Genomic DNA, 22,590 nt, shown 5'->3' with positions numbered 1-22,590 from the left:
CACCCGAGGTGAGGCTGACTATGATTCCAGGCCGTATTTTCCTGGAAACACTTTTGGTATAAATCTCACTCACACTTTAGGGGGAGGCAGTGGTGTGGTGGTAATGTCACTAGACTACCAATGCAGAGCCCCAGGCTTATGCTCTGGGGACAAGGGTTCGAATCCCACCACGGCAGATGGTGGATTTCAAATTCAATTAATAAATATGGAATTAAAAGCGAGTCTAGTGGTGACCATGAAACCATTGTCGATTGTTGCAAAAACTCATCTGGTTCGCTAATGTCCTTCAGGGAAGGAAATCTGCTGTCCTTACCTTTCCTGGTCTGGCCTACATGTGCCTCCAGACCCACAGCAATGTGGTTGACTCTGAAATGGCCTAGCAAGCCATTCTGTTCAAGGGCAATTGCAATTAGGGATGGGCAATAAATGCTGGCCTAGCCAGTGATGCCCACATCCCACAAACGAATAAAATAAAATACCGTGGGACCAGATTATTTTGCATATGATCTGGAAAAATATTGAATGAGTTACATTTATATAGCCTTTCTCAAATACACAGGTTGTGCCAAACTATTTACAACCAATGAATTACTTTTGAAGCATAGTCACTATTATAATGTAGATAAAAACAGCAGCCAATCTCTGCACAGCAAAGTCCCACATACAGCAATGAGCGAAGTGACCAGATAGGTTGTTTTAGTGATGTTGCTTGAGGGACAAACGTTGACTAGGACACCAGGAGAGTTCCCCTACTCTTCTTCAAATAGTATCACGGGTTCTTTTATGTCCACCTTGATCAGGCACAGAGGGCTTCAGTTTAACATCTTATCTGAAAGATAGCACCACCAACAATACAGAACTCTGTCAGTACTGCACTGAACTGTCAGCCTAGATTATGGCTGAGAAATTCTTCAGAGATGCTCCTGCTCCACCAGCGTCACTTCACCAAAGGTGTAGCAGAAACATTAGTAACAAAGACAATCGTAATAATCATGGGGGACTTTAACCTTCATGTAGATTGGACAACTCAAATTGGCAAAGGTAGTCTGGAAGATGAGTTTGTAGTTTGCTTTTGTGACATTTTCCTGGAACAATACGTTGTGGAACCACTTCGGGATAAAGCTATTTTTAGATCTATTATTGTGCAATGAGGCAGGTTTAATTAGTAATCTCATAGTCTAAGATCTTCTGGGAAAAAGTGGTCATAATACAACTGAATTCCATAGTAAGTTTGAAAGTGACATACTCCAGTCCCAAACAAGAATTATAAACTTAAACAAAGACAATTACATAGGTACAAGGTGAGATCTGGCTAAGGTTGATTGGGTAAACAGACTAAAAGGTATGGTGGCAAATAAATAGTGGGAAACATTTAAAGAAACAATTCAAAATGTTCAACAAAAATATATTCCATTAAAAAACTAAAACTCAGCAAGAAAGATCCATCTGTAGTTTACGAGGTAATTTAAGGGTAGTATTAGATTAAAAGGAGAGGTTTATAATGTTACAAGGAAATGTAGTAAGCCTAAGGATTGGGAATATTTTAGAAAGCAGCAAAAGCCCACCAAAAAGTTGATAAAAAGGCAAAAAATAAAATGAGATTAAACTAGCTAGGAATATAAAAATTGTAATAGCTTTTACAAGTACATAAAAAAGGAGTGTATCTAAAGTAAAAGTTGGTCCCTTAGAGACAGAGACAGGAGAAATTATCTTGAGGAATGAGGAAATGGCAGAGATGTTGAACAAAAAAAGGGCTGAACTTTATGGTCCTGTAGAAGATGGGATTTTTGGCAGGGGAGGCTGGACGATCTGGGCGGAGCCATGCACCACAGAAGCGGACGCCGTAATGCTAGTTCCCCATTTTGTCGGAGGTGGCGAAGTGTTATGGTGGCATTTCCGCCCTGACATGACAGCATGATCATTTAAATCAATTACATACTGTTTAGCATACATTTGAATGGCATTCACGCAATTCTACCAGACGTTCTGAATTTTATTCTTGATGTGTGGCATTTACGTGCCTTCAGTTTTGTGTCTGAAAAGCTGGCGCTACCGAGGCGAGATTCTCGGTGCCTCAAGAGGGTAGGCAACTTTCCGGGTGTTATGTAAAGTTAGTGCGTTTTGCAGTGGATATTTCTGCTTAGCTCCATTTGCATGTGTGTGTGTGTGGGGTGGGGGGGTGTGGAGCTCTGCAAGTGGATTGTGTTTGATGGGAGGGGGGATCTCTGCAAGTGGATTGTGTGTGTGGAGAAGCTTGGCAAGTGGATTGTGTTTGATGGGAGGGGGGATCTCTGCAAGTGGATTGTGTGTGTGGAGAAGCTTGGCAAGTGGATTGTGTTTGATGGGAGGGGGGATCTCTGCAAGTGGATTGTGTGTGTGGAGAAGCTTGGCAAGTGGATTGTGTTTGATGGGAGGGGGGATCTCTGCAAGTGGATTGTGTGTGTGGAGAAGCTTGGCAAGTGGATTGTGTTTGATGGGAGGGGGGATCTCTGCAAGTGGATTGTGTGTGTGGAGAAGCTTGGCAAGTGGATTGTGTTTGATGGGAGGGGGGATCTCTGCAAGTGGATTGTGTGTGTGGAGAAGCTTGGCAAGTGGATTGTGTTTGATGGGAGGGGGGAGCTCTGCAAGTGGATTGTGTCTGAGGGGAGGGGGGAGCTCTGCAAGTGTATAGGTGTTTTTTGTCAGGGGGGCCTGTACAGGGTAGTTAAATAGTGCTGGTATTGTCATGATGGCTTGCACTTTTTGAAAAGTTGTGAGACCAACATCAATCCATGCCAGCCATCAGGCATCCTGCAGTACCAAAATTAAGACAATTCTTTGCCTGGATAGGCAAACTTTACCTTTCGAAGGAAGCTGAAGGTCCAAGGAGGTTAGAGGTAGGTATGATTCACCGTTTTCCTGGATCCCCTTGCTGTGCTGAGGCGACTCCATTGGAGGTGAGCCAAAGAAGCAACTCCGGCTCAAGAGGAAGCTCCTAGATGCGAGTAGCAGTAGCCGCCAAGCCAAAGAAGAGCCCAGATACGCCAGTGAGCCTATAGGACTCTGCTGACATACCTGCAGATGTCTGAGTGAAACTGCCAGAGAAGACTGTGGCTGTCCCGAAAGGTTGTCACAGACCTCTGCACACTGCTAAATGACAATTTGCGACCAATGGGTTTTGATGGTCAACCTATGCCTGTGGCCCTCAAAATTACCGTGGCCCTAAACTTTATGCCTCTGGATCATTCCAGGGATCCACCAGGGACATGTGCGGGGTCTTTCAATCTGCAGCACACTGCTGCATCAAGGAGGTGACCAATGCTCTGTTCAGGAGGGCCAGCGACTATGTGCACTACAGGACAGAGCCTGAGACTCAAGCCGAGAGGGCCATTGGATTTGGAGCCGTTGCGGTATTCCCACAGGTCCAAGGTGTGATCGACTGCACACATGTGGCCATCAAGGCTCCCATGGACCAACCAGCTGCCTTCGTAAACAGTAGGGGGTTTCATTCAATTAATGTCCAACCAGTATGCGACCACAGAAAGCCCTTCCTACAAGTGCATACCTGCTTCACGGGAAGCTGGCATGACTCATACATACTTCGATAGTCCCAGGTGCCACAGTTTTTCACTCCCACCGCTTAGATGGACCCTTAGAGGATGAGACTGGGGAATTAATAACAGGGAACAGGGAAATGGTAGATAATTTAAACCAATATTTTGCATCAGTCTTCACGGTGGACGACACTATAAATATCCCAACAATAATAGATGAGCAAGGTGTAGATGGGAGGGAGGAAGTTGTAACAATCTCTATCACAAGGGAAAAGGTGCTGGACAAACTGATGGTACTAAAGACAGACAAGTCGCCAGGACCTGATGGCCTGCATCCAAGGTTTTTTTTTTTTTAGAACATTACAGTGCAGTACAGGCCCTTCGGCCCTCAATGTTGCGCCAATCTGTGAAACCATCTGACCTACACTATTCCATTTTCATCCATATGTCCATCCAATGACCACTTAAATGCCCTTAAAGTTGGCGAGTCTACTACTGTTGCAGGCAGGGCGTTCCACGCCCCTACTACTCTCTGAGTAAAGAAACTACCGCTAACATCTGTCCTATATCTATCACCCCTCAACTTAAAGCTATGTCCCCTCGTGTTTGCCATCACCATCCGAGGAAAAAGACTCTCACTATCCACCCTATCTAACCCTCTGATTATCTTATATGTCTATTAAGTCACCTCTCCTCCTCCTTCTCTCCAACGAAAACAACCTCAAGTCCCTCAGCCTTTCCTCGTAAGACCTTCCCTCCATACCAGGCAACATCCTAGTAAATCTCCTCTGCACCCTTTCCAAAGCTTCCACATCCTTCCTATAATGCGGTGACCAGAACTGCACGCAATACTCCAGGTGCGGCCTCACCAGAGTTTTGTACAGCTGCAGCATGACCTCGTGGCTCTGAAACTCAATCCCCCTACTAATAAAAGCTAACACACCATATGCCTTCTTAACAGCCCTATTAACCTGGGTAGCAACTTTCAGGGACTTATGTACCTGGACACCAAGATCTCTCTGTTCATCTACACTACCAAGAATCTTCCCATTAGCCCAGTACTCTGCATTCCTGTTACTCCTTCCAAAGTGAATCACCTCACACTTTTCCGCATTAAACTCCATTTGCCATCTCTCAGCCCAGCTCTGCAGCCTATGTCCCTCTGTACCCTACAACATCCTTCGGCACTATCCACAACTCCACCGACCTTCGTGTCATCCGCAAATTTACTAACCCACCCTTCTACACCCTCATCCAGGTCATTTATAAAAATGACAAACAGCAGTGGCCCCAAAACAGATCCTTGCGGTACACCACTTTTAAAAGAAGTGGCTGCAGAGATAGTAGAGGCATTGGTCATAACATACCAAAACTCACTGGATTCCGGTAGGGTACCAGCGGATTGGAAAACCGCTAATGTGACACCCCTATTCAAGAAAGGAGGGAGACAGAAAGCAGGAAACTATAGACCAGCTAGCTTAACATCTGTCATTGGGAAAATGCTAGAGTCCATTATTAAGGAAGAAATAGGACATTTAGAAAAACATAATGCAATCAAACAGAGTCAACATGGTTTTATGAAAGGGAAATCATGTTTGAAAAATTTGTTAGAGTTCTTTGAGGGTACAACAAACAGAGTGGATAAAGGGGAACCGGTAGATTTCGTGAATTTGGATTTTCAGAAGGCCCTCAATAAGGTGCCACATAAAAGGTTATTAAACAAAATAGGAGCTCAGGGTATTGGGGGTAATGTGTTGGCATGGATTGAGGATTGGCTAACACACAGAAGGCAGAGATTCGGGATCAATGGGTCTTTTTCAGGTTGGAAAGCCGTAACTAGTGGAGTGCCACAAGGATCGGTCCTAGGACCTCAACTATTTACTATCTATATTAATGACTTGGAGGAAGGGACAGAGTGTAGAGTATCCAAATTTGCTGACAATACAAAAATAGGTGGGAAGGCATGTTGTGATGAGGAAACAAAGAATCTGCAAAGGGATATAGATAGGTTGAGTGAGTAGGCAAAAACTTGGCAGATGGTGTTCCATATGGGAAAGTGTGGGGTAATCCACTTTGGTAAGAATAAAAAAGCAGATTATTTAGATGGAGAAAGACTACAAAATACTGCAGTACAGAGGGATCTGGGTGTTCTTGTACAGGAAACACAAAAAGTCAGCATACAGGTGCAACAGGTAATTAGGAAGGCAAATGGAATTTTGGCCTTTATTGCTAAGGGGTTAGAGTTTAAAAATAGGGAAGTCTTATTACAACTGTACAGGGTGTTGGTGAGGCCACACCTGGAGTACTGTGTACCGTTTTGGTCCCCGTATTTAAGGAAGGATATACTAGCATTGAGGCAGTTCAGAAAAGGTTCATTCGGTTGATTCCTGGGATGAAGGGATTGTCTTATCAAGAACGGCTAAACAGGTTAGGCCTTTATTCATTAGAGTTTGGAAGAATGAGAGGTGATCTTATTGAAACATATAAGATTTTAAGGGGGCTTGACAGGGTAGATGTTGAGAATATGTTTCCACTGGTGGGGGAATCTTGAACCGGGGACATAGTTACAGAATAAGGGGGCACACATTTAAAACTGAGATGTGAAGGAATTTCTTCTGTCAGAGGGTGATGAATCTCTGGAATTCTCTGCCTCAGAGAGTTGTGCAGGTAGGTCACTAATTGTATTTAAGGAGGAGGTAGTTAGATTTTTGAAATCTCGGGGAGTTGAGGGTTATGCGGAGCAGGCCCGAAAGAGGAGTTGAGGCCTGGGATAGATCAGCCATAATCTTATTGAATGGTGGGGCAGGCTCAAGGGGCTGAATGGCCTACTCCTGCTCCTCCTTCTTGTGTTCATATGTTTCAGCCTGAGACAAAGGCCACAGGTCAGGCACCTCGCCACCGGTCCTGGCTGCCTCCCTGCTGTTGTCGGCCCTGTTATCCTGAAAGATCAAGGATGCAGATATTGTCAAGTGCCAAACATCTCTACATCACGGCAATACTAGCATGGGCCATTCATCAACACCTGGGGGATGTCTCTTATCTCATACTGATTCAACCTGTCATGGGTCTCAATTGGGTTGTGTTAGAAAAAATTGGAGGCTGGTCTCACATAGGCAGTCAGTCATCTATCATCATTCTACTATGAGCTTCCTGTTTTTGGAATGGCTCTGGCAACTGTGTGGCATTACGCTTGTGGGCAAGCAGATCACAACAAGCTATGTGGAACCGCACCACTTACCTTGGCTGAGCGTAGGTCGTCATTAATCCTCTTGCTGCACTGGACCAAGTTACGATGGGTGATCCTACAGCTACTAACCTCCTCTGCAATCTCCATTCAGGCTTCCTTGGTCAAGCAGAAGGACCTCTTCTTGCTATTGCCTTTCCTTTGCAGCCTGGAGGATAATCAGCAGGGAGGCATCACTGAAGTGTGGGGCCACCCATGACTGGGCATCTGCCATTGTTAGAAGGCTGCCCAGAGGGGCTGCTTGCAGATAAAAAAAACTTTTTGCAGAGCACAGAATTGTAGCCTCAGGAAGCTGATGTTGCATGAACACAGAGAGTAAATGTAGGGCTGGCAGCCTTTTAAAGATGGCACCAGCACCTACTCCAACATCAGGTGATACCATGAACAGTGTCGCCAATGCTGTGCCCCACAACGTGATTGGGAGGAACGGCCGCTGTCCTTATGCAAAATGGCTGCCCACCAAGATTACGTGGTGGCATGGCCACTAACGTCACTGGCAGGACTGCTGCCATTTTGTGCAAGGCAGCGGAATAATAAAATTCAGTCCTTTGTGGCTGTCTTCACAGTACGAGGAACAAATTATGTACCAGAAATAGGGTATAACCAAGGGGCTAATAAGCGTGTGGAATTTAAGGTAAATATCAGCAAATAAAAAGTATTGGAAAAACCTAAGGGACTAAAAGCCGACAAATCCCCTGGACCTGATGGCCTACATCCTAGGGTTCTAAAAAAGGTAGCCACAGCGATAGTGGTTATGATTTTCCAAAATTCCCTGGATTCTAGAACTGTCCCAGTGGATTTGAAGTTAGCAAGTGTAACACCGACATTCAAGAAAAGAGTGGGAGAGAAAACAGGGAACTAAAGGCCAGCCTGACATCAGTTAACGAAGTCTTAAAAAAGCATTTAGAAAATCATAGTATGATCAGACAAAGTCAACATAGTATTATGAAAGGGAAATCGTGTTTATGAATTTTTTTGAGAGTTTTTTGAGAGTTTTTTGAGGTTGTAACTAGTAGGGTAGACAAAGGGGAGACAGTAGATGTAGTAAACTTAGATTTTCAAAAGACATCTGTCATGCCCAGTGAAGGCATGTTCTAGTCATATGTTTAAAAATGGACTGTATCAGCATAGAATCTTCTGGAACACAAACAAGAAATGCTGGAAATACTCAGCAGGTCTGACAGCATCTGTGGAGAGAGAAGCAGAGTTAATGTTTCAGGTCAGTGACCCTCAGTTCAGTTCTGATGGTCACTGACCTGAAACGTTAACTCTGCTTCTCTCTCCACAGATGCTGCCAGACCTGCTGAGTATTTCCAGCATTTTTTGTTTGTGTTTCAGATTTCCAGCATCTGCAGTATTTTGCTTTTATTATAGAATCTTCTGGAATTGAATTTTCCTTTTTTAAAAAATGAACCTCAAAGGACATTAAAAGGACAGCATAAGATGGCGGCTGAGGGCCAGGTGACTTTTGCAATTGAATGACTAAGGGTGGAGTGCCTCACTTGAATGAGCATACCAAGCTGAAACCATTTATAGAATTCACACCTACTACTGTTTGTGGACCTACCCAAAGCTCACTATGAACTCCTAGACTCACTATCTCCGAGCTCAAAAGTTAACGGAGAGCTGTCAGAAACCAGTTAAATCATAAGTAGGTGTAAATGGCTACCATCCATCCCCCCATTGTGGAGCAATGGCTTCAAAGTTCAAATCAGTCTGGGTGGACAATAGGAGTACTGATTAGGTGGTTAGATGCCATAGTCACAGTCATAGAGAGATACAGCACTGAAACAGGCCCTTCGGCCCACCAAGTCTGTGCCGCCCATCAACCACCCATTTATGCTAATCCTACATTAATCCCATATTCCCTACCACATCCCCATCTTCCCTCAATTCTCCTACCACCTACGTACACTAGGGGCAATTTACAACGGCCAATTTACCTATCAACCTGCAAGTCTTTGGCTGTGGGAGGAAACTGGAGCACCCGGAGGAAACCCACGCGGTCACAGGGAGAACTTGCAAACACCACACAGACAGTACCCAGAACTGAACCCAGGTTGCTGGAGCTGTGAGGCTGCGGTGCTAACCACTGCGCCACACATGACTGAAATTAAACACAGATAATGGATCTTACTACAAGCACCATGGAGAAACTGGTCACTCTACAAACCACCAGCTGGAGAGATAGCAACAAAGGCAGTACCATCGTGCCTTAAAAGAACTGGAGGCTGTAACATCTTAAGGTCTCCAAACATGTTCCTTTTCAAGTCCGCCAGTACAGAAAACTGATCTTCTGTTAATGTGACTACAAGCAACTAACTTCGTGGCCTGCTGAAAATGCATCTCTTCAAGAGAATCCTGCAACAACTTCGATATATGATTTCAGCTATCAAATCCACCTAACTGCAAATCAGGAGTGAAAATGCCTTCTTCACTGGGCCTGCAACACATGCCTTTTCCCCAGGACAAGTCAAAATCGTGACTTATGAAGAATTCCTTTGTTTTCAATTGGTAAAATTGCACTATCCTCTTTAATGGCTTACTTTCTCATGTATGTGTGTGTGTGTGGGTGTGTGTGTGTGAGTGAGTGATGTAGCATTAGACTTTCGGGGTGAACGTGTGAATAAATTAATTCTCTTTATTTAAACCCACGAAAAGCGTGCTGCTGGTTATTCAAATTGGCTATACACTCAGGGGTTCAGAAACACACATATTTTCCTTGTCAAAAACACACTATTTAGGACAGCAAAGGGAACGGAAATGGGGTTTCAGTTCTCTCAATTCTGTCTGTAACACATTTGATAAGGTGCCACACAAAAAGGTAATGCAAGATAAGGACTCATGGATTTGTGGTTAATATATCAGCATGGATGGAGGACTGGTTAATGGGCAGGAAGCAGAGAGTAGGGATAAATGGGGCATTTTCAAGTTGGCAGGCTGTAACTAGTGGAGTGCCACAAGGATCAGTGCTGGGGCCTCAGCTACTTATAATCTATATTAATGACTCAGACAAAGAGACCAAGTTTGCTGACAAGACAAAGTTAAGTCAGAATGTATGCTCTGAGGAATACACAAAAAGGCTGCAAAGAGATATAGACGGGTTAAGTGAGTGGGCAACAAGGTGGCAGATGGAGTACAATGTAGGGAAGTGTGAGGTTATTCACTTTGGCAGCAAGAACAGAAAAGCAGAATATTTTTTAAAAGCCGTGAAACTTGTAAATGTTGATGTTCAGACAGACTTAGGACACTCATACAAGGAACACAAAGTTAGCGTGTTAGGGCATGTTATATCACTGGATGCCCCTCACATTTTAGTGGGTATTGCATCATGTGATCCACACTGTAGTAGATTTTCAACATTTACATCACCCATCTCTGTTCCTACCACAGCGCCTCCGCTGCTGAAACCCTCCTATATGGCCTTTGTTATCCCAGACTTGAACACAGGAACAGGAGTAGGCCATTCAGCCCGTCAAGTGTGCTCCGCCATTCAAGTAGATCACGGCTGATCATTTACCTCAACACCACTTTCCCACGTGATCCACATATCCCTTGATGTTATTAGTATCCAGAATATTCCAACACTTTCCAGGTCAGCTTCTCACCTTGCACCCTTTGTAAGCTTGAGCTCATGCCACTTGTAACCTAAATCATACCAAGTCCCGTCCACTCATCGCCCTGTGCTCGCAACATTGGCTTCCAGTCTGGCAATGCCTCGATTTTAAATTTCTCATCATTTTCAAATCCCTCCTTACCTCTATAGCCTCCTCCAGCCCTACAAGTCTCTGAGATTTCTGCGGTCCTCATATTCTAGTCTCTTGCATATCTCCAATATTCATTGTTCCATCATTGGCATCCGTCCCTTCAACTGCCTCGGCCCTAAGTCCTGGAATTCCTTCCTTAAACCTCCCTGCCTCTCCACCACTTTCTTCTTCTTAAAGACAGTCCTTAAAACCTACCTCTTTGACCAAGCTTTTGGTCATCTGTCCTAATATATCCTTACATGGCTCAGTGTTAAGTTGTGTTTGATAATGCTCCTGTGAAGCTCCTTCGGATATGTTACTGCAAGTTGTTATTGTCACAGATTTTGCAACATGTGCCTCATAATGCAGTAATATTGTCTCAAATACCGATCAATTAAAAAGACATATAAAGTAATAACTGGTGAATCTTTGTGCCACATCAAGTTGAGTTTGGTCTTGGTTCAGAAACAAAATACCTTACACATTTAGCACCTTTGAAGCATTGAGCAGCCAGAATGAAACAGCACAGATAGGTGTAGAGTGAATTAAACTGACCCAACAAATGGTTCCTGTAGTTACAAAGAGCAATACAGTTACTGGCCCATTGCATTTTATCTGAAAACCTAGATGGTTTACTGGCTTGTCATCCACACCAGCCTTCAATTTATTATATTCAATTATAATCAAAATTTTTCACAGCCATGAACTGAACAGCAAATGTGGTTGCCAATACCTTCCATCTGTTTAGTGTCAAAATTGGGCATTCATACAAGATCTATGGATAAGTTTCCAATGCATAATTCACATTCACTCTTTTTATTCATAAAACTTGATCAAACACAAATTTTTTGTTTAATAAAAATTAATTTCGATTAATAAAAATCGAAAAGCTCCTGTGTAAAATAACCTCGTGGAACTCGATCTGTCCTAGTAACAGTGGTTTCTCTATTATATTTCTGTAATTAGTGAACAGATTTACAAAAGAATCCCATTACAACTCTTGAATGTCTAGAGCGTTCAAACAGTCTTTGCTAAAACTGTAAGTAACATATGCATATAATTAGAATTTTTTTTATTACTCATATATAAAATGACCCTGTCTGCTATCTCCAAATCCCTATGTAAAATGGGTTGAACCCAGTGTGTAGTGAGCACAGGTTGCATGAATTTGGCGTGAATTAGTCATCTCATTTAAAAACGATTTATAGAAGACTGATGCTGAAAATGAAACATTCACAACAGTGCTCTTCTGAGGCTGTTAATTAGGTAGAGGCTTATTCTGCATCTATCTATTGTCATGCAGTCCACCATCTGCCAAGAATGAGGCACAATGGTTTGGTCATATGAACATTGATTTTTTGCTATTGCTGGAGCGAGGAAATGATTTGTTGAACAGATCAGCCGTGGCTGGAAAAAACGTTTGTATACTAAAAGATGGTGCTTGTGTAGAAAAAGGACCATTCCCTGACACATTCAACCACAATGGATGTTGATCAACGGACAGTGAGGGGGTGGGGAAGTGCATTCCAGGGCCATGACTGGATGGACCAGCTGGTCACATGACTCACATTCCAGGGTTTTTTGAAGTGGCCACCGAGAGTTTGAGCAGAAAGACTGTTTGCTCCTGGACTGAGAAGATCTCTCCAGTCTGCTCCCATCTCTTTCTCACAAGCCTCTGAATTCACTGAAGACACGTGAACCCTAAGAGAGAAAAGTCTCCTACAGTGAACAAGGTTTAAGAAGAATACTGGGCCCCAAAGAAAAGCAAGAACTACCTACAATCAAGGAGTCTACAGTGAGCTCGAAGAACCGTAACAAAAACTCTTCAGATATTGCCTCAAACATTTCCACTTTATTTTTCTTCCGCTCTTTTCTGTCTCTATTTGCATGTGTGTATTCACGTATGCATGCTTGCGTGGGTGCGTCGTGTATCCGTAGGCGTCAACCGAATTAGAGTTTAAGTTTTTAATAAAGTTCAACCTTTCTTCTTTAAACCTAAGAAAACCTTTTTGTGCTGGTTTCTTTGCCTTATAGTTGGAAAGCAGTGAACAAGGATTCACCAAGTGGGAGCAAAAAACATGGTGTGTTTAAAATTAAACCGTGTTATGGTAAGACAAGGTGAAGGCTGAGAGAGATCCCTAGACACCTTTCTCACCTGGTCGTAACACTGTGCTATACCTCACCAAGAAAGATTAATGTTGAGATTGGGTGCAAACATGACAAAGTGTTTGATTGCTACTCAAAATGAGAGACATCACCAGACCAGAGAAACAAAATCTAAAATGACCGTGATGGTTTTTAACCCTTTGTTCTGGTGGTGCATCCTATGATCTGAGCCATTCTCTTCAACATCAGCATGACTATCTTTCTAGTGAACATAAATGGTTAAGTCACTGATGAAATGAATGAAGAGAAATGCAGATTTCCATTACACAGAAATACATAACACAGGAACAGACCATTCAGCCCAATCAGGCCACGTTGATGTTTACTCTGCATGCAAGCAAATAGTTCTAATCACATTTGCCTACACTGTTCCCATATCCCTTCAACCCCTTTGCTTTACCATCCAATCTTATCATGAGTCTTGATATAATTTCTGCCTCAACCACTAGTCTTGGAAGTGAATTCCACAACCTTACAACTCTTTTTGTGTGGAGACGTTTCCCTTACCCTCTGTTCTAAATCTCTTAAATTTAATCTTGTACCTATGGCCCCTCATTCTTAACCCCTCAACTATTAGAAACTGTCTGATTCTATTTACTTTGCTCTGTTCTTCCAGAACTTTAAGCACTTCTATTATGTCGCCTCATAATCTGCATTGTTCAAATGAAAAAATACCCCATTTTCAAATCATTCTTTGTACTTGTATTCTCTCATGCCTGGCAACTTCATAGTTAGTCTATATGTTATTCTATCGGAAACGTCAATATCCTTCCGATGATGAGCTCCCAATATCTGCGTGTTGTGTGACAAAGAGCAGCCAGATATCTTTGCACAGGAAAGAAAGAGTGTTACAAGGTATTTCCAACAGTCTCATAAACTCATAGCAGCTGGCCCACAGCAACCTTGAAAATGGCCTGCCCTCAAGGCTACCTGTCTACCCTCTTGGTTGCAAGAGGTGTGAATCTGAGAAGAAGCAGGGGGAATTAAGAGAAGAGAGATATAAACCCTGATAATTTGGGGTGGGTATTGTGCTTCCGGGGCTGAAGCAAATCACCCGGTCCTGGGGAGCACAAGGTCGAGTGATTTTAACTCCCGGGCCTCATTAACATTAGTCGACACTAACTTCCGCCTGAAGCGGTACAGGTTGCTGCTGGGAATCAACAAATTTTGTCCATGGCAAAGTAAGGAAGGATTGGCAGGGGTGGGGGGAATTGGTGAACTCTGTGATCAGGGTCCCCACAAAAAACCTTTAAAAAGTTAAACAAATTTCACTTACCTGGACCTCCGGAGACCAGGATCCTGGCTAACACGAGCTTAGGCTGGTGGGCTCGAGACTGTGCGACCTATAGTCGATCCATGGTTAAAATGGCTTCACTGTCCCAATAATATCATCAAATGTGACTCTGCTGTTTAAATGCTCTTCTGCAGCGGACAACCTACCTATGCCTGAAATCAGCAAGTTAAAACAGTAGGGGTGTTGGCCCCATGTTAATCTCCCTCCCCGCTGGAATGCTCCCGCCTTTGAGGGAGAGGGTGGTGGTTTAAAATTGTCCCTATGGTGTTCCCTCAGAAGGACCCACTGAAATATATTATATTATATTTTAGAGATCATGTAACTACATTAAGTAATCCCAAACTTTATGAAATGTAAGTATACTTGATGATTCTATCCCTCCTCTCATAGAAAAGATTTATATTTTGTACCCTGTAAGCAATAGATTTCTTGAGAATCGTAATGTCGCATGGTGTGTGCACCTGACGAATCTACACTCTGGCTTAAAGTCGTAAATGAGACGTCCAAACTTTTGACTGAAAATACAGTCTTATAGATTCGGAGCAAATTTGGATTCCTTTAACTTTTAGTGCTGGGCTGGGCTGGGAACCAAAATGTTAACTTAAAAGTATAACTATTGCTGAGAAGAAAGTTTTTGATTACAGATGAACATGCAAGCCAAATTTATTTCCAAAGATACAACTTTTTGCAGGTACAGGAAAGAAAAGTTTCTTCAGATCAGTAGTTGGGTTTGTATACAGAGATGCTAGTTACAGTAGTTCCTGAATTTTGTTTGAAACAAAGACAGACTATAGCCTTGTTCACACTGCAGCTGAAAGAGTGGCATAATCTCAGTAATATTAATCATTCAAATTACTTTATAATAATAATTGCAGATGTTCAATTGCAAATTAACCATGAAGATGACTTATTCATAGGATCAGATAGACCTAAACTGTAGCAACTTTCAAATGTAAAAAAACCCTGAGTTTGTAACTGGTTTTCCAGTTGTGTTTCTTTTTAATTGTTCATTGGTAACATTGAAAATGGCTTCATTAACATCTTGGGGGAAAAAAACTAACACATAACCCCTTTGAAGGGCAGCAGCCACTTCATTGCAGTGTGAATGGGGCACATTGCCTTACTCTTACAAACAACTGCAGGTACCTTACAGCTATAATAGACCATCAAGACACTGTGCCCATACATCTGAACAGTACATAAACTGTTTCAAAAGAAAGGGGAATATAAGGAATTAACTGAACATTAAGAATGAGCTTTACAGCATTGTCATATCAGACTTGTAAAGAATACATGCCTTCATAATCACAACACTGATGTTATTTGTCAACCTTCCTTCTGTTCCCCATTATTCTTACAGCCAAAATCTACAGAACATTTTTAACACCCAATCTTCACTGTGCACCAGTTTTCACTTAACCATGCCAAGAAATGTAAATTTATCTTTTAGATTTTAACAAGGATCTGATTAGAGATCAAACTGCACACCAACCTACTGATCAAGTGCCTTTTATTTTGTCCAAAGGTGTACCCCGTCTCCTCTATAATACAAGTTTATAACTAATTTGAGTAATTTTATTGAAAGTAATCACCAATCCCTTGAATATTTGAAAATTTGGCCAAGCAAGCTTTGCAAGAAAATCCAGAAGCATTTAATTTTTGGGACAGTGCCAGCATAATCTTAAATCAGAATACTCAGGGAGATCCTGTTGGCAAGTATGACTAGTTAGTTACTATTTACAATGAACTAACTCACTACATCTTACAATCTCTACTTTCTAATGTAAATTTAAAACCTTGAGTGTTGCAGTGGATCCATGGCACGCACATGAACACTTGGCAAGCAGAACCAAGAAAGGGGCAGCTCCCTGCTTGAGTTGTCATCATGAAATTTTATGTTCAAGTAATAATCACCAGCATACAGGAATAGGAGAGCTCCGCTGCAAACAAAATCTTCAGTGGATTTCACCTGCAAAATGAATTAAAAATAAAATACCATTTTAGTAGATAAGCCCATAGCACAAAACAGGAACCACTTATCACCAGACAAGTAGACAGCTGCTACCAAGGACTGATCTATCACAGATAACACTGTGCATTGAAAATTATCTTTCTTGTGATTTCAACAACAGACACTATGGGATAAGGCAAGCCTTCTACCACAAGGGCACAAAATCAATGATCAACACTGATCTCATCGATCTCTCGATTTCCGTTGGTGCTGTACTCCACAGGAATCTTTAAAGATGGTGTGGCATAAAATAGGTTTACATTTTAGGAGCTATATGTTGTGCATTAATCCATGGCTCTACATCTTTGGTACTCAAGTATTTTTATTTCACTGTATTTTTTTAAAAAGTGAGTCGAGCAAATTTAGAGTGGTTTTGTCTATCAGTATGTTTCAGTTACACTTCAAACCACATTATAGGGTTTCTAACACATTTTATATTTTAATATTAGATGTTTAGCTCAGATATTACCATGCTTTTATTTTTCCTTAGAATGAAGCCAGAAGGAAGATCAATTTGACATAAGAATGCCCTTTTAGACAAGTGATTTTAATTGTAAGGGTTTACAGTATGTGAAAATTGTAAACAAAAATAGAATGCTTATGAAATATTTTGAAAAGAAATGAAGGCACATTATCACTTCACGTTAAATGTTAAAATCTGATGCAAGTCAGATGATGCTTTGTCAACCTATTTGGCAACATTTGATTGCGTTAGTATCTTTGCAGGAGCTAAATGTTAGGTGCAGTGATTATAGGGACTTTGCTGTAGAACTTGATCACCAATCTAATGGGAGTTTATATGGTTCAAATCCAAAGGAAAATGTCACAAGGAAACTTCAAACTTGGCTGAGGAGACTGAACAATAAAAGAAGAAAGTGTCAAACAACTATAATCGTTTGGCACTTTTACCATCACAATTTAATCAAATAAAGCAGCAGAAATAAAATCAAGAGGTAGAGTTTCTTCTTGTTTCTGCTAGTTTTGTGCCCAGAATCCATTGCAATCGGCTGAACCAGTGTAAACAAAACAGGGAATTTTAAACATATGTGAATTAAACCCAAAACCACAAATGTTTGTGTTTTCCATGATATTTTATGCTGGTTCAAAATTCACTTCACCCAAATCAAGTTCCGCCCATAAAACTGGCCAAGGCTACCGACCACCCCTCCCCTGCCCCCAACCCCAATATGAAATTGTGAGATTCCACCGATTGCACTGGTTCGGGCAGTTTCTTCAAATTGTGCTCAGTTTCTTTGGCGCACATGCACTAGTAGGCACGTTTTATCATATCAAAAATATTTATGGTTCAGTATAATTTTTTAAATAACTTTGTAATTTCAAATCAGCTTACTTGCAAATGGAGGACAAGATACAATAAAAAGGCTTATTTTTGCTGATTAACCTGTTGTCAGCTGTATTAATAAAACTGCACCAGGCTACCACTCTGAAATATGTCAAGAAATGCTTTTTAACAGATAGAAAAGTAAAGAAATTATAACGTTCTATTACACTGTCCAATTGCATTGGTTCATGGAAGATTTTATGTTTGTACACATTAATTTTAGCAGAAAATTGAATTGTAAACTAATTTTCCGATTGCGCCCAAAGCATAAATTCCACCCCAAGAGTAGCATTAACCTGCTCTGAGAAAGGAAAGACTTTAGGGTAGAAATTAGCCCTTAAGCTAATTTTCCAGGCAGGAACAGGAGAAAGAAAGGACTAGTTTCAGAGCACAACCTCCCGCACCCAATTTGGGGCTGCATTACGAGTGCCGCCATATTGGTAAAGGCAGGATAGGTACCGACATGTTTCACCATGGACATCTGGCAAAATTATTGACTCAGTCATGGACATGGGGGCAATTAATCAGCATATATAGCCAATGTAATGCCATAAAAACACATTTTTCCCTATAAAGTAGCTGAGCATACAAATATCAATGAAGAGCAGCACATAATCTGGAGATTCCTTGGACTTTCTTGCCTGTTTTCCCCTCAGTGCAAGTTCTGGAACAATGGGATTCCAAATGGATAGCAGCAGAATTGTGACATTTATATAGAAGTATAAGTCCAGCAACTTTCAACATGTCACTGAGTTTGTGTCCCAAGTGAAAGTAATGCATATCAGAGCATTGAAATCGAGACATTCCCAGTGACTTTTGCCATTTTAAAATGAGTTTACATAACACAAGCCTTGACCTCGTGTTTTAAAATAACCTAGCTGCTAGGTTATTTTAAAACACAAGGTCAAAAGCTTGGAGCAGGGGTGTCCAAACATTTTGCGTGGGGGGTCCAGATTATAACTTTTGTCTTACATGTGATATGGGACCAGTGAGACAATTTCAGAAAGATAAAGATATTAAAAATGTATCTTCCTATTAATTAAAACAATAACAAATGCGCATTTTTGTGAAGAAGCTTTAAATGGGAAGACTAATTTACTGACTTACTTTCTCATCACTATGTGAGACACTGATTTACTGAGATACCTGGAATTTGTTTTGCTTGCACAAGCAGTCAATGTCTGCCTGCACACTTGTAGCGATGCAGAGTATTCTGGATAGATGTCCATCTGTCAGGAGTGATCTTGATCGCTCTCTTTCTCTCCCCTCCCTCTCTGTGTTCCCTCCACTCTCTGTGTCACTCCCCCCTCTCTCTCTTCCCCATATCTCTCTGTCCACCCTCTCTCTCTCTGTGCCTCCTCTCTTTATCTCTTCCACTCTCTCTCTGACCCCCCCTCTGTCCACCTCTCTCTCTGTCCCCGTCTCTGCTCTCCCCCACTGTCTGCCCCCTTTCCCCCTCTTTCTCTGTCCCCTCCCTGTCTCTCTGCCCATCTCCCTCTCTACCCCCCATTCCTCTCTCTCTCGCTGCTCCTCCCCCTCTCTGCACGCACCCCACACCCCAACCGTTGCTGAGAGTGGGCACAACAGGTTCCGAATTTCGGATAGCCGCCGGAAAACCCCAAAGCTGTCGGAAGGTCGAAAACTGCCATTCCTGCTCTCAGCACCTGTCAGCTGTGAATATGGAAAGCAGTGTTAATGAGCATTAGATAAAGATCTGAGCTTAGAAATTCCAATTCAGCTGTGAAACTGACAGCTGCAATTTTTTTAAAGCCGGTCTGGTCAGAAAGAAGAAGCCAAGGGGTAATTTCTCATCCTTGAAATTACTAGTCATGGATCTCAAAGTATTTTTTTTAACCAGAGACACTGGTGTCCGTGGTTAAAAAAAATACTTTGAGATCCATGACTAGTAATTTCAAGGATGAGAAATTACCCCTTGGCTTCTTCTTTCTGACCAGACCGGCTTTAAAAAAATTGCAGCTGTCAGTTTCACAGCTGAATTGGAATTTCTAAGCTCAGATCTTTATCTAATGCTCATTAACACTGCTTTCCATATTCGCACTGGTGTCCGTATACGGACATGTTTCCGACCCCTGGGTAAAGGCTCCTTTGCTGATGTCTTGGGCCTTCAAATAAAACGGCCATTCCCTTACACGTGCATAAATGGGACCTCTTTTAGACCTCCTTACAGAATTGTTTTGGATTGAGGGGAGCAGGTGTGGAGCCTCCTTCACTCCAGATTTTTCAGCGACTGCTGCAGCCTAAGCAATGGCCATCATTAAAAAAGATATATTTAAATGTAAAATAAAAAGTAAAAAAAAACATGGCTGTGCAGCCAGCAGGAGCAACAGTTCTTCCTAGACTCTACAGTCCTCACGATCTTCCTCCCATTTGCCCATCCAACACCTGCCTCCACCCACCCTGGGGACTTAACTCAGGGCCGCTGCTGGTGAGGTAAGCAACCCAATATTCAACAATGTAAAATGTACAAGCCACTTGTGGCACCGAGGCACTGGCAGATTGCACAAACAATATTAATGAGACCTGAAGAGAAATTTCCAGCTGGCCTCAGGCTTCCAGTTTGATGAACTGATTCTGGACATGAAAATGGGCCATACCAATTTCCATCCCTTCAGCATGATCTGAAATCTAGACAGGATTGTCAGTAATACAATGGAGCTGTACCCCAAAGTCATGCTGAAGTTTTATATACTCTGATGAGACTACACTGTGAGTACTGCCTCCAGATTTGGTCATGGAGTCATAAGGGAAACAACTGATTGCTGGTTTAGAGAAGAGCCACAATCCTGATGTTGAATGCCGGAGGATTATCAAGGTAAACCATGAGAAAGTTAGGTTCTCAGTCTTGAAAGGAAGGATTTGAGAAGGTACTTAGATAAATGAATGGTGTAGAAAAGGTAATTCTGGAGCATTACTTGAAGATAAACCTTGTAACTATGTTCAGAAGGACACAAGTACAAACTAGTGAAAGATAAACTGAAACCAAGTCTGATGAACGATTGGAATTCTAAATAGGGAAGGAGAGGCAAACATCTTGAAGTCATTTAAGAGACAGGCAGTTGCAGAATGTAGAATTTCCTAGGTGGATGAGCTAAATGGCATCCTTCAAGTAGCTTATGGTCTTAAAAACTATCAAATCATGTGGTGCTTTAAATGGATTTTGTACATCAGGCCATGTTTAGGACCACATCGAATCACAGTAGTGTTATCTGCCATTAGTTAGACTTACCTTTGCATATTTAGGTTTTTAAAATTTTTGCATGTCGAGTTGCTGAAAACATGAGCTGAAATAAGGACCATGAAATTAACAGCGCAAGTACAGAGAAGGAAGTGTAAAATTCATTGTCAAATCAGGTACAGAGTGAGAAACAGAGGAAAAGAATGATTGGATTAAAAGAGGAAGAAATTTGAGATAGAAAATTCATTTTTTGCAAAGTTAATAGCATTAACAGAATACCAGCTGTAGCATTTGTGCATAAATAATAGAGCGCCATTAGCCTTCCTGTTATTTTTATAGATATGATTTTTACATTTTTTTTTGCATGGGATGTGCGCATGGCTGGAAAGAGTCAGCATTTGTTGCCCATCCCTATTTGCCCTTGACAACTGAGTGAATTGCTATGCCATTTCATAGGGCTGTTAAGAGTCAACCACACTATTGAGAGTCTGGAGTCACACGTAGGCCAGACCAGGAAAGGACAGCAGATTTCCTTCCCTAAAGGACATTTGTAAACCAGATGGGTTTTATGACAATCGATGACTGACTCTAGCTTTCAATTCCAGATTTTTATTAAATTTAAGTTCCACCAGCTGTTGTGGTGGGGTTTGAACCATGTCCCCTCTAGTCCAGTGATATCACCACTATGCCACTGTCTCCCCCTAATGGACTAGTTGAAAGTCATGTCCAACGATCAAAATACTATCGACAGAGCAAGATAAAGCAGTTGAATACATTACCTGTCACCATCTAAGCATACTTTTTAAAACACATTATTTACCTAGTAAAGTAGTGGTTGCAAATAAACTCTGCTAACCTTCTGTTAATCTATTATGGTAAAAAAATCTAGCTGTTTAAAATCACACCATCTTTATCAGAAAAAGTATTTGTTTACGGTGGGAGAAGAACAAGAAGAATGCATTGATTTTGTGACAATGACATCACACACAAGTGACGTGATGATGCATTTCAAAATGATTATTTCTTTGTAATACAAAAAAAAGGTTTCTGAATATGGTGTAAAGAAAGACAGAAATCCAACATAAAAATGTTGGGCTGGAACTAGCTCATTTCAGTAGGATGTGTGGGGCCCTAACCCAGAATGATTAGTTCAATAATTAGCAGATCAAACAGTAAAGCAGCAGTGGGAGATAATTAAATTTGAGGGAGATAATAATAAATATATTCTGACAGGTAAAGGTAAAGATTTCATGATAAGTAGAGATATTAGAGTAAACATTAGATTAGGAAAGGCAAAAAATGTAGGGGTATAATAATGAAGAAAACTAGGAAAATCATAAAATGTATTGAAAGGAAGCAAAAAGAACAGTTCAGACCTGTACATGGGAGTACGAAAGAAGCCAAAAAAAGGGAATTAGCACATATGTTGAAGGATAGTATGAGAAGCGATGGGACCATTTTGGAATGAAATGACCAGTGTGCTCTTGAGGGTAAGGTAATGGTGGGGAAATATTCAAATCAGTTTTTACAGAGGAAGGTGAAAGTAGAACTACATATCTAAGGAGGATGTAGAAGAGCCACGGCTGCAGATAAGCATGCTCTATTAAAAGCGGTGTCAAAAATGTTAATAGGAGTGAAATTAGACATTATCAGACTCAGAATTTATGCACCCCACACTACTAGAGAGGTTGGGGAACAGATAATGGAAGAACCCAACATAATTTTCCCAAAATGTTTAAAAATGGGAATTGCACCATTGGATGGTGGCAAATGTTATATCCCTGTTTGAGGAGGGAGGAAGAAAGGGATAAGTCAGGAAATTGTATGCAAACTTCCATAATTCATATGGAATGATATCAGTCAGTACTTAGTAAGGCAGTAATTCAGTGTAATTTTGTAAAAGGCAGTTTTTGCTTGACTAATTTATTTGAATTCTTGAGGAAATCACAATTTATCAAGAAAAAGAATGTGATGAGTACTGTATCCATGAATTTATAGCCTGCACTTTGGTCAGGTGGCACATAAAAGACCTGTTCTGAAAAATAAGACACACGGGAC

At 41.5% G+C, this 22,590-nt stretch overlaps 1 protein-coding gene across 4 annotated transcripts in view; it reads right to left on the bottom strand.

Moving 5' to 3' along the window:
• Window positions 1-14,630: 14,630 nt before the first annotated feature.
• The window catches only part of trappc9 (trafficking protein particle complex subunit 9), a 1,144,460-nt gene continuing 1,136,500 nt past the window's right edge, over window positions 14,631-22,590 (bottom strand). For all 4 annotated transcript variants that reach the window (XM_068031733.1, XM_068031737.1, XM_068031736.1 and 1 more), the window contains one exon: window positions 14,631-15,952. In XM_068031733.1, the coding sequence (XP_067887834.1) occupies window positions 15,773-15,952 (180 nt within the window). In that variant the 3' untranslated portion in view covers window positions 14,631-15,772. The remainder of the gene's footprint in view (window positions 15,953-22,590) is intronic.

The sequence above is a fragment of the Heterodontus francisci genome, chromosome 5 (genome assembly GCF_036365525.1).
Source record: "Heterodontus francisci isolate sHetFra1 chromosome 5, sHetFra1.hap1, whole genome shotgun sequence".
NCBI lineage: Eukaryota > Metazoa > Chordata > Chondrichthyes > Heterodontiformes > Heterodontidae > Heterodontus > Heterodontus francisci.
This window is presented reverse-complemented; position numbering and strand designations above follow the sequence as displayed.